We start from the raw sequence: 13,179 nt of genomic DNA, 5'->3' as shown, positions 1-13,179 counted from the left end.
GAATATATGTGTCTTATTACTTGGCTTTTTCCAAAGAAACCAATTATGACTCTTTGGCATTTATTGCAGATGAGCAAGAAAGTTCCGGAGCAATTATTTACACTGTGGAGCTGAAGCGCTACGGGGGGCCCCTTGGCATCACAATTTCAGGAACTGAAGAGCCATTTGATCCTATAATCATTTCAAGCCTCACTAAAGGGGGATTAGCTGAAAGGTAAAATTTGAAGGAATTGCTACAATTACCTGTGTTTGAGCTGGGTTTCCTTCCTCACAGCACATAAAGCATGCTCCTCTCTCGTGCTTGGTTTATCTGTTGATTTTTTTCAAAGCTGCACAAAAGATTGATTTTAGAGCATGGGAACTCTCTGGCATTGCTCCGACTTGACTTTGAGGGGGCATCTTACTGGCGGAGAAAGGGGCCAGGGGCTTAGCATGGATATTAATCTCTAGAAATGTATAAACTGACCACAGTTGACTAGAGGTAGATTTATATTGTGTCCATTTTGAGCGAAGAAGGCTAAAGGTCAGGGAGGTTAAAAGGGTTGTCCAACTCAATTCAGCAAACGTTTGCTGAGCCTCTGCTACCTGACAGGCACTGGCCTCAGCTGCTGAGTGTTTGGGAGAGGATGGCACAGGTTTCTTTTTTCAAAGATTTCAGGAAACAAAGTATAATCTCTTAATAATATCCTGCAATTTGGAATGTCCACCTGTTCCTTGAGTTATTTGTTTTCATTAGCGCACACCCAACCCCCTGTGAAACTGCATCTTTCTGGCACATGTTGCGGAGGGGATATTCCAGACATCATACCCAGGTCGGTACTTCAGTGACCTAGCTCAGGAACGCACACACATCATTCATGCTGACACTTGAAGACAAGAGTCTGCAAAACAGGAGACATAGCATTGCAGAATTTCAGAGCTTCAAGGTACCTTAGAAATCATTTCATCCAACAGCTTCATCTGTCAGATGAAGGCCCTGAGGCCACTCAACAGGGTTACCATGTTGGAATTTTATATTCTGTATTAGGAGAGACACCTATCCTATGGTATTCTTCTGGTGTCTTCTTGTCCTAGGTATCTATCTCTGTTAGGGCGAAAACAAGAAAAGGTTAAAATATTATATCTCCCCATGAATAAGACACACCTTTTTTTGAAAAATTTGGGGTCTAAAAACTGGGTGCGTCTTCTACAGTGGTTGTAGTTTTTTATTTGCATTTCCCGCTTTTTCGTGCTTGTCTTTGCGCTCGTTGTTGAAGACAGTGATTCGTCATCAGACACAGATGGAGGACAAGCTAATGGATGGGAGTTTTGACAGTGATGAGGAGTTGTATGAATTTTATGATGAATAAAACTTGAGTTCAATAACTTTATGTAATACATTTTTTTTTCAAATTTCAGGCCCAAAATTAAGGTGCATCTTATATAAATACATGGGGAAATACGGTATAATCTTTAGCAAGCTAAGGGTCACTTGTCCTGTGGTTTACAACATAGGTCTTTTATAACCCGGAGATTCTTTGTGAGAGAATGAAGTAATTTTTTTTTCAGGAAAAAAAATTTCTTTGATAGTTGGTACATCGGTGGACTTGTTAAGCTGCTCCCCAGACCTTGCATGATACAGTGTAACATCGGAGCCCAGCACAGCCACCACTGCCCCAGCAGCGGGCTATGGTCAGGGCGCGCAGTCACAAGCAGCCCTGTGAGTGGGCTGCTCCGTCGCTCACTGTGGGTGGTGAGCAGTGCACAGAAGGCGGGCATGTGGATTCCCACTCTGCAGCCTTCAGACTAGAGATCTGAGTTTTTTGTACTATTTCTGCGTGACCTGCTATGAGTCTACTTTTTCTCTGCCCAGAGCTTCCAAATTTAGATATGCCGAACATCAGAATTACAAATTCCAATCTACTAATTCAGAATTGGGTAAGAATGGGAAGAAAAGTGGAGAGGCCAAAGATTTATTTGTCTATTGATCAATAAATTAATTTTCTTTTTCCACGTTTCAAATGGTGTGCTAGGCCCTTCACATCTGTTTTTCTATTTAATATTCAAGGCTTCCCTGTGTCAGATGATCACCCCCATTGTAGTGATAAGGAAACTGACACCCAGAGAGGTCCCACAGCTGGTAGGTGGCAGAGTTGGATTCAAATATAGCACTACAGTCATATGCCACATAACAATCACCACCTATGTGACAATGGTCCTGTAAGATTATGACAGAGCTGAAAATTTTCTATGCCTGATGACATCAGAGCTGTCCAAATGTGATATCACAAGGTGTTAGTCATGTTTCTGGTGACACTGGTATAAACAAACCTACTATGCTGCCAGTCACATGAAAGTATACACAGCACATAATACTAGATAATAATTAATGACTGTATTACTGGTTTGTGTATTTGATATACTATACTTTCTATTGTCATTTTAGAGTATACTCTTTCTACTTATAGAAAAATGTATTAAGCCAGCAGCAGCCTCGTATATCTCGTGTTTACCGAGTGTCTTGATAGCATCATTTTCTCTTGTGCTTGATTTGATTTCATGTTGTTTTGGACAGTAATGTGCTGTGCAGGCTGATAGCCTAGGAGCAATAGCTTATATACCATATAGCCTAGTGTGTGGTAGGCTATACGGTTTGTGTAAGTATACTCTATGATGTTCGCAAGACAACAAAATTGTATAACAACACATTACTCAAAACATATTTTCATTGTTATGAGGTGCATGACTATAAGTGATTGCTGAGATCAGCCTTTTTCAGTCCTTGGAATCACAAGCAGGGGGCCCTGCCACACCAGGGTCTGGTGTATGTCCCCATATTTCTGAACCTCACTTCCCATAAGCTGGGGTAATAATTATTATATATTCAACATTTTAAATCCGTACAAAAGAAGGAATGCCTCGTGCTAAACATCACTACATTTATTGTCCAACATTGTTTGTTTCTTTGGGATTTTTAAGAGTGTTACCCATGACTCAGCTTTCTTGGAATTTAAAAAGTTCACAGGTCTACTTTAAATATTAATTAAAACAATTTTTCTAATCTTATTTGAAACTAAAAAGTAGTTCACAACAGATATAGTTGTAACATTGCCCAGGAGAAAGCTAGAAGGGGCTTCTAGAGACGCTTGCCAAGTCTTTATTATTAGGAATACATAAAGTGTGGCCCGGCATTTACATTCAGGCGCATGCAGGGACCATTTCAACCTGTCCTGTTACTATTCTGTGTTCCAGAACTGGCGCAATCCACATAGGAGACCGGATCCTGGCCATCAACAGCAGCAGCTTGAAAGGGAAGCCTCTGAGTGAAGCCATCCATTTGTTACAGATGGCAGGAGAGACTGTCACCTTGAAAATTAAGAAACAAACAGATGGTGAGTGGGTTGAGAGCCCCAATTAAGAATTTCCAGTGCATTTCCTTCTCAGAAAGAATGTGCAAATGTCTATTGTGTGTATTTCTAGGAAAATGACTCTCCGGCCAGAGAGTCATTTTATTGAAATTTATTCTGATACTCAAACTTCTGTCCTGTCTTTAAAGCTCAGTTGGCATCAAGTCCCAAGAAATTCCCCATTCCCAGCCACTTGAGTGACCTGGGAGATGTGGAGGAGGACCCCTCCCCAGCACAGAAGCCAGGCAAACTCACCGACATATACCCCTCTACTGTGCCCAGTGTGGACAGCGCTGTGGACTTATGGGATGGCTCTGGAGTTGATGCCAGCTATGGGAATCAAGGTATGTCCTAGCCCCGAGGAACAGAGGGTCTATTATCATTGAAGCCCATGTTTCTCAAAGATCCGCCCTCTGCTCCAAGAAAAGAATATATTTTTCTTTTGTCTGCCTCAGTGTAACCATTGTGAATGGCAGTGGCCTGCACTTCCTTCTTAATGCTCATCGGTCATGAACATTGATTGATCAGGCACTAGCGGCTCCCATTTGACCTACTGAGGTTCAAGTGTTCAATCTGGAGCTTGTCCCTAGAGTATAGATTAATATGAGGGTAGCCATGCCATAAAGTGGTTCATTGAAGACAGGCCCCATTGTCTAACCTTTTTGGCAAAGATGAATTAGGGGTGCTGACAATGAGCATAAGAGATTAGCCAATGATTGGTATATTCTGCCTCCTTCTGACTTTTAACAGCAATTTGTAGTTTCCCCGAATACTCGTTATTAGAAAGTTGTAATCATAATACATAAAAGTATTTAACAGATTTCTCTTCTAAGACACCATCTTCACGTGAACAAAAATAACCTACATTAAAAGTTAAACCTCATTAACAGAAAATAAACACGGAAACAGAGTATAAACTAAAAGCTTCTTTTAAAAATCTGTTTCCTTCCCAATGGCACACAGCATCAAAAGAGAAATGTGTGTCAAAAATTTTTTGTATTTCTCCTTTCTGAGGCTTACTTTCTCTCTATTGCCTTGTGTAAGTTTCAGCCTCCAAATCCAGTTTCTGCCTGGATTGAAGTCAGCCAGAGAATCAAATATATAAACAGTGTTGACTGAATAACACTGTTTGGCCTGACCAGGCGGTGGTGCAGTGTGGATAGAGTGTCGAACTGGGATGCAGAGGACCCGGGTTCAAGACCCCGAGGTCGCCAGCTTGAGAGTGGGCTCATCTGGTTTAAGCAAAAGCTCACCAGCTTGGACCCAAGGTCGCTGGCTCGAGCAAGGGGTTACTCGGTCTGCTGAGGGCCGCAGTCAAGGCACATATGAGAAAGCAATCAATGAACAACTAAGGTGTCGCAACGAAAAACTGATGATTGATGCTTCTCATCTCTCTCCATTCCTGTCTGTCTGTCCCTATCTATCCCTCTCTCTGACTCTCTCTCTGTCTCTGTAAAAAAAAAAAAAAGAGAATACCTGTTTGGGTGTGAGGGCTGCTTTGAAACTTCTGAGGAGACCCTGTACCCAGTTTGCTCTCTTCTTTTTTCTCCTGGCTTTCTTTTCCCTCAGCTTGCCTTTGCCAGTGTCACTCTGTTAAATCTCCCGAAGCATGGAGAAAAACACAAAGAAATATTTCAATGCTGTTAAGGCATTTCTTGTTAGAGATGATAGTAGAGTTTAGTGGACAAAATGCTTTGGACACCCAAAATAGAACTGGGACTTTATTTATCTGGCAATTAATTTTTCTAAGTTGTAATACCTTGTTATAAGTAAGCTGTGACACCAATAATAGATATTCTCTTTGCCTGAGTGTTGATGGACCACCAGAGATCATTCTAGATAAAGAACATAAGTCAAATTGTAGCAGCATAGACTCAGTTTATTTATTAATGTTTGTTTACTGTTGATTAATGTGGAGACAGATTTTTGTGAGGATGCTATTGACCTTAATGAATTCTGCCCCATCAAGTGGTTAGTAATTATTCAGCTACCCTGTCCCTTTGCATCAGGACCATGATCAGCATACTAAATAGAGCGCCTTTGCCTCATTAGTGAAAGTGAAGACTCATTTATTATTTATGAAGCATTTTGAAAATATAAAATTCTAGACAGAGGATAGTAGTCATAATAACGTTAAATTTGGCATTTGTGAATTAGAAATCTTTATGCGGTTAAAGAGAGATTAGAGATAAGTAGAGAAAATGTCAATCAGAACAGAATTGGACTCTTCCAAGGCGATGAGGAAATAGTAGCCATACCTTATATTTGTAAATCACTTTAGTGTTTACAAAGCAGTCTCACAAAATTTATCTCAACTGATTCTCATAATGAACACAGAAGTCAAAAGGCTCATGGATCACAGGATTTTAGTGTTAGGAGAGACTTTAGAAGTCAGCTAGTCTGACATCCAGTGCAGCCCATGGTGCTGTGTCCAGCCTCACTGCACGGGATCACAACACCTGGCTGGAGCACCCCCAGAGACAGGGCTCCCTACCTGCTGGGCCAGCTCTCCCTTCTCCATGAATGTCACTTTGTCTCCGAGTCCTCAGTTTCACTGAGCAGAAATCTGTCTGCCTGTAGCTCCTGCCTATTAGTGCTAGTTCTGCCCTCAAAGTCACTCAGAACTAGACTGATGCCTCTTCCACTTGGCAGCCCTGAAGGGGCTCAAAGCCAGCTAGCATTGCCTCTTGCAAGTCTTCCCTTCTCCAAGCAAAATAGTCCCAGTTCCTCTAACTGTTCCTCTCAGAACTTACTTTTGAATATCTTTATCATCCTTGGGGGCCTCTCTTCTGAATATGTTCAAATTTAACTCTATAATTATAAAGTGTAGAACTCAGAAAGGAAAGTCATACGGCCCAGAGCAATTTAAACCTGTCATCTTTATCACTGAAGGTTATACACCCTATCAGTGTAACCTCTCTCAATTTCACAATTTTGATAGTCATAACTTGTCACTCATTTTGAGCTTACTGTTTACCAGGAACTCAAAATCTGGTGGGGTTTTTTTTCCCTTTTCTTGTTTTATTGGGTTAAACCAGATCCTTCCAGGTATGCTTGTGAACTTTTTTTTTTTTTTACAGAGACAGAGAGTCAGAGAGAGGGATAGATAGAGACAGTCAGACAGGAACGGAGAGATGAGAAGCATCAATCATTAGTTTCTCATTGCGATATGCAACACCTTAGTTGTTCATTGAGTGCTTTCTCATATGTGCCTTGACTGCGGGCCTTCAGCAGAGTAACCCCTTGCTCGAGCCAGCGACCTTGGGTCCAGGCTGGTGAGCTTTTGCTCAAACCAGATGAGCCCATGCTCAAGCTGGCAACCTTGGGGTCTCGAACCTGGGTCCTCGGCATCCCAGTCTGATGCTCTATCCACTGCACCACTGCCTGGTCAGGCAAGTTAACTTTTTAAAAGCAAGGCACAGAGGCTTTGGCCTAGTAGCTCAGTTGGTTAGAGCATCGTCCTGATATACCAAGGTTGCAGGTTTGATCCCTGGTCAGGGCATATAGAAGAAACAACCAATGAATGCATGAATAAGTGGAACAACAAATCAATGTCTCTCTCTCTCCCTCTGCCTCTGTCTCTCTTCCTTCTTCTCTCTCTCAAAATCAATAAATGAAAATAATAAAAAATAAAAACAAATGATAAATCATACTTTTTTCCTTTTAATTATCATATTGTGAGATGCAGATTATCTTCCCGGCCTGTCCCTCCAGCCTCTCAGCTGAGTCTACCCCCTCCCAGGAAGACTTTGCACGTTCTTACTGCACCTTTAAGTTTACAGTAGTTGCCCCTTTCCCAGTAGGATGTTGCTCCTCCGTGATTCATTCTTGAGCCAGAATCCAAAGACTGTGCAACCACATTTCTTATTGTTCTCTGCTGTTGTCCAAAATGTCAAGTCTGCCATGTTCATTCATTCAGCAAATAAATGGCTGGCACAATGTAAGGTCAGTATGCAATGGTCAGACAATCTTAGACAAAAGAGAAGTGGTCCTTGTTCTCATGGAAGGGGTTACCCAGGTAAAGGGCCAGTTAGCCAATGGTGTAAAGTATTACTTGTATTACTTAGTTAATGGAAAGAGAGAAAGGATGGAGTAATTAATGCTGGTAGAGAAAGAATAGAATGTGTTCAAAGAAGTGTCACAATGGGATGATTCAATTCTCAAGTGTGGCTTTAAGATGCAAACTTTTTCTAGTCTGCCTCTGGGCCAGCTTCTTCCAGTCCCCATTCTCTGTATTCATGTCCTTCTGCATTATCAGGACCATATCCTTTGGCCCTCTGGTCTTGTTTATTCTTCCTCTTAACTCTGAGAAAACCTTATGATTGTTTTCCTTGGATTTTTTTATTTTTATTTTTTGTATTTTTCTGAAATTAGAAGCAGGGAGGCAGTCAGACTCCCACATGTGCCCAACCGGGATCCATCAGGCATGTCCCCCAGGAGATGATGCTCTGCCCATCTGGGGCATTGCTCCATTGCAACCAGAGCCATTCTAGCTCCTGAGGCGGAGGCCATGGAGCTGTCCTCAGTGTCGGGGCCAACTTTGCTCCAATGGAGCCTTAGCTGTGGGAGGGAAAGAGAGAGACAGAGGAAGGAGAGGGGTAAGAGTGGAGAAGCAGATGGGTGCTGCTTTTGCATGCCCTGACCAGAAATCGAACCCAGGACTTCCATAAGCTGGGCCAATGCTCTACCATTGAGCCTACTGGCCAGGGCCTGTTTTCCTTGGATTTAGCTGTGGACAAGTCCTGCTGGGGGTGAGGACGACGGAGACACAAAGACCCGACTCCGGAGACCAGGTTCAGTGATGCAGATCCACTTTATTCAGGAAGTAAGCTAGCTTATATACATGGGTTCAGCCAATATGTTACAGCGTATCCTTCATAGCCAATGGCTGAAAAGATCAGGGAGCTGTGTGGTTGGCGCTAAGTCACTTCCTTATAGCGGGTGAGCTTCCTTCCTGGGTGTGCCCAGGAGGCTTCTGGGAGCTGGAGTATTCTCACAGCATTGCATCATCCACAGCTGCTAGGAATGCGCTCTGCACTCCACCCACATCAGCAAAGGTCAGTCAATACAAGGGGAGACTTACAAATTGTTGGTACAGTGAGGGTCCTGTGATGTCTGTAATTCTTGACTCTCAACTCAGGTAGTTACAGTTGTCTTATACCCATCATCTTTAGATATTTCTCTTTTGAGTTTAATTTTTCATCTTTATTGATGTATAATTGACAAAATTATATATATTTGAGGTGCACAATGTAATGGTTTTACATGCATATATGTTGTGAAATGATTACTGTCGTTGAGCTGATTGACATATCCATCACCTCACATTGTTACCATTTATATTTGTGTGTGAGAATGCTTAAGAATTACTTTCATAGCAAATTTCTTTTTTTTTTTTTAATAAATTTTTATTAATGGTAATGGGATGACATTAATAAATCAGGGTACATATATTCAAAGAAAACATGTCTAGGTTATTTTGTCATCAAATTATGTTGCAAACCCCTCGCCCAAAGTCAGATTGTCCTCCGTCACCCTCTATCTAGTTCTCTGTGCCCCTCCCCCTCCCCCAACTCTCTCCCTCCCTCACTCCCATGTCCTCCCTCCCCCCCCACCCTTGGTAACCACCACACTCTTGTCCATGTCTCTTAGTCTCGTTTTTATGTTCCACCAATGTATGGAATCATGTAGTTCTTGTTTTTTTCTGATTTACTTATTTCACTCCTTATAATGTTATCAAGATCCCACCATTTTGCTGTAAATGATCCGATGTCATCATTTCTTATGGCTGAGTAGTATTCCATAGTGTATATGTGCCACATCTTCTTTATCCAGTCTTCTATTGAAGGGCTTTTTGGTTGTTTCCATGTCTTGGCCACTGTGAACAGTGCTGCAATGAACATGGGGCTACATGTGTCTTCACGTATCAATGTTTCTGAGGTTTTGGGGTATATACCCAGTAGAGGGATTGCTGAGTCATAAGGTAGTTCTATTTGCAGTTTTTTGAGGAACCACCATACTTTCCTCCATAATGGTTGTACTACTTTACAGTCCCACCAACAGTGAATGAGGGTTCCTTTTTCTCCACAGCCTCTCCAACATTTGCTATTACCCGTCTTGTTGATAATAGCTAATCTAACAGGAGTGAGGTGGTATCTCATTGTAGTTTTGATTTGCATTGCTCTAATAACTAATGAAGCTGAGCATCTTTTCATATATCTGTTGGCCATTTGTATCTCTTCCTGGGAGAAGTGTCTGTTCATGTCCTCTTCCCATTTTTTTATTGGATTGTTTGTTTGTTTGTTGTTGAGTTTTATGAGTTCTTTGTAAATTTTGGATATTAGGCCCTTATCTGAGCTGTCGTTTGAAAATATCAGTTCCCATATAGTTGGCTGTCTGTTTATTTTGATATCAGTTTCTCTTGCTGAGCAAAAACTTTTAATTCTGATGTAGTCCCATTCATTTATCTTTGCCTTCACTTCTCTTGCCATTGGAGTCAAGTTCATAAAATGTTCTTTAAAACCCAGGTCCATGATTTTAGTACCTATGTCTTCTTCTATGTACTTTATTGTTTCAGGTCTTATATTTAGGTCTTTGATCCATTTGGAATTAATTTTAGTACACGGGGACAGGCTGTAGTCGAGTTTCATTCTTTTGCATGTGGCTTTCCAGTTTTCCCAACACCATTTGTTGAAGAGGCTTTCTTTTCTCCATTGTGTGTTGTTGGCCCCTTTATCAAAGATTATTTGACCATATATATGTGGTTTTATTTCTGGGCTTTCTATTCTGTTCCATTGGTCTGAGTGTCTATTTTTTTGCCAATCAAATACCATGCTGTTTTGATTATCGTGGCCCTATAATATAGTTTAAAGTCAGGTATTGTAATGCCCCCAGCTTCATTCTTTTTCCTTAGGATTGTTTTGGCTATTCGGGTTTTTTTATAGTTCCATATAAATCTGATGATTTTTTGTTCCATTTCTTTAAAAAATCTCATAGGGATTTTGATGGGAATTGCATTAAATTTGTATATTGCTTTGGGTAATATGGCCATTTTGATTATATTTATTCTTCCTATCCAAGAACAAGGAATATTTTTCCATCTCATTGTATCTTTTTCGATTTCCCTTAACAATGCTTTGTAATTTTCATTATATAGGTCCTTTATGTTCTTTGTTATGTTTATTCCTAGGTATTTTATTTTTTTTGTTGCAATCGTGAAGGGGATTATTTTTTTGAGTTCGTTTTCTAATATTTCATTGTTGGCATATAGAAAGGCTATGGACTTTTGTATGTTAATTTTGTATCCTGCGACCTTACTGTATTGGTTTATTGTTTCTAATAATCTTTTTGTGGAGTCCTTCGGGTTTTCGATGTATAGGATCATATCATCAGCAAAAAGTGATAGCTTTACTTCTTCTTTTCCGATATGGATGCCTTTTATTTCTTTGTCTTGTCTGATTGCTCTGGCCAGAACTTCTAGCACCACATTGAATAAGAGTGGAGAGAGTGGACAACCCTGTCTTGTTCCTGATTTAAGGTAGAAAGTCCTCAGTTTTATGCCGTTTAATAGGATGTTGGCTGATGGTTTACCATATATGGCCTTTATCATGTTGAGATATTTTCCTTCTATACCCATTTTGTTGAGAGTCTTAAACATAAAATTGTGTTGTATTTTATCAAAAGCCTTTTCTGCATCTATTGATAAGATCATGTGGTTTTTGTTCTTTGTTTTGTTGATATGGTGTATTACGTTAACCGTTTTGCGTATGTTGAACCATCCTTGAGATTCTGAGATGAATCCCACTTGATCATGATGTATTATTTTTTTAATATGTTGTTGTATTCGGTTTGCCAGTATTTTGTTTAGTATTTTAGCATCTGTATTCATTAGAGATATTGGTCTGTAGTTTTCTTTCTTTGTGCCATCCTTGCCAGGTTTTGGTATGAGGGTTATGTTGGCCTCATAAAATGTGTTTGGAAGTATTGCTTCTTCTTCAATTTTTTGGAAGACTTTGAGTAGAATAGGAACCAAGTCTTCTTTGAATGTTTGATAGAATTCACTAGTATAACCGTCTGGGCCTGGACTTTTATTTTTGGGGAGATTTTTAATAGTTTTTTCTATTTCCTCCCTGCTGATTGGTCTGTTTAGGCTTTCTGCTTCTTCATGACTCAGTCTAGGAAGGTTGTATTGTTCTAGGAATTTATCCATTTCTTCTAGATTGTTGTATTTGGTGGCATATAATTTTTCATAGTATTCTACAATAATTCTTTGTATTTCTATGATGTCTGTGGTGATCTCTCCTCTTTCATTTTGGATTTTATTTATTTGAGTCCTGTGTCTTTTTTCCTTGGTGAGTCTTGCCAAGGGTTTGTCAATTTTGTTGATCTTTTCAAAGAACCACCTCCTTGTTTTATTGATTTTTTCTATAGTTTTTCTGTTCTCTATTTCATTTATTTCTGCTCTGATTTTTATTATCTCCTTTCTTCGGCTGGTTTTGGTTGTCTTTGTTCTTCTTTTTCTAGCTCCTTAAGGTGTGAAGTTAAGTGGTTTACTTCGGCTCTCTCTTGTTTGTTCATATAGGCCTGAAGTGATATGAACTTTCCTCTTATTACTGCTTTTGCTGCATCCCAGAGATTCTGATATGTCGTATTTTCATTTTCATTTGTCTGTATATATCTTTTGATTTCTGCGCTTATTTCTTCTTTGACCCATTCATTTTTTAGAAGTGTGTTGTTTAGTTTCCACATTTTTGTGGGTTTTTCCCCCTCTTTTTTGCAGTTGAATTCTAGTTTCAAGGCTTTATGATCAGAAAATATGCTTGGTACAATTTCAATTTTTCTAAATTTGCTGATATTGTCTTTGTGGCCCAACATATGGTCAATTCTTGAGAATGTTCCATGTACACTAGAGAAAAATGTATACTCTGTCGCTTTGGGATGAAGTGTCCTGTAGATGTCTATCATATCCAGGTGTTCTAGTATTTCGTTTAAGGCCACTATATCTTTATTGATTCTCTGTTTGGATGACCGATCTAGAGCCGTCAGCGGTGTATTGAGGTCTCCAAGTATGATTGTATTTTTGTTAGTTTTTGTTTTAAGGTCAATAAGTAGCTGTCTTATATATTTTGGTGCTCCTTGGTTTGGTGCATATATATTAAGGATTGTTATGTCTTCTTGCTTCAACTTCCCCTTAATCATTATGAAATGACCATTTTTGTCTCTGAGTACTTTTTCTGTCTTGTAGTCAGCATTATTAGATATGAGTATTGCTACGCCTGCTTTTTTTTGGGTGTTGTTTGCTTGGAGTATTGTTTTCCAGCCTTTCACTTTGAATTTGTTTTTATCCTTGTTGCTTAGATGTGTTTCTTGTAGGCAGCATATAGTTGGATTTTCTTTTTTAATCCATTCTGCTACTCTGTGTCTTTTTATTGGTAAGTTTAATCCATTTACATTTAGTGTAATTATTGACACTTGTGGGTTCCCTACTGCCATTTTATAAATTGCTTTCTGTTAGTTTTGTATCTAGTTTGATTCTTCTCTTTTGTTTTTCTATCATTTGTTTTTGTTTGTTTGTGTTCCATACTTCTTTCCTCTGTTGCTACCTTTTTTAAGTCAAGTGTTTTTGTGGTGGTTTTTTTAAGGGTGGTTACCATTAAGTAATGAAAAGGGTACCTACCATATTCATTGTAGTACCCTATCTTATAAGTATTTCTGCACTTCATCATCCTTTGCTACTGTTAATCTCCATCCTCTCCCCCCTTTTTTTCCTTTGTTGTCACAGTTTAAGTTTGGT

The 13,179-nt window shown here is 39.7% G+C and overlaps 1 protein-coding gene across 11 annotated transcripts in view; it reads left to right on the top strand.

The window, feature by feature from the left end:
- The window catches only part of GRIP1 (glutamate receptor interacting protein 1), a 749,322-nt gene that overhangs the window by 699,716 nt on the left and 36,427 nt on the right, over positions 1–13,179 (top strand). For all 11 annotated transcript variants that reach the window (XM_066258209.1, XM_066258211.1, XM_066258212.1 and 8 more), the window contains 3 exons: positions 70–214; positions 3,232–3,371; positions 3,536–3,730. In XM_066258209.1, the coding sequence (XP_066114306.1) occupies positions 70–214; positions 3,232–3,371; positions 3,536–3,730 (480 nt within the window). The remainder of the gene's footprint in view (positions 1–69; positions 215–3,231; positions 3,372–3,535; positions 3,731–13,179) is intronic.

Source organism: Saccopteryx bilineata, chromosome 2 (assembly GCF_036850765.1).
Source record: "Saccopteryx bilineata isolate mSacBil1 chromosome 2, mSacBil1_pri_phased_curated, whole genome shotgun sequence".
In the NCBI taxonomy this organism is placed as follows: domain Eukaryota; kingdom Metazoa; phylum Chordata; class Mammalia; order Chiroptera; family Emballonuridae; genus Saccopteryx; species Saccopteryx bilineata.
This window is presented reverse-complemented; position numbering and strand designations above follow the sequence as displayed.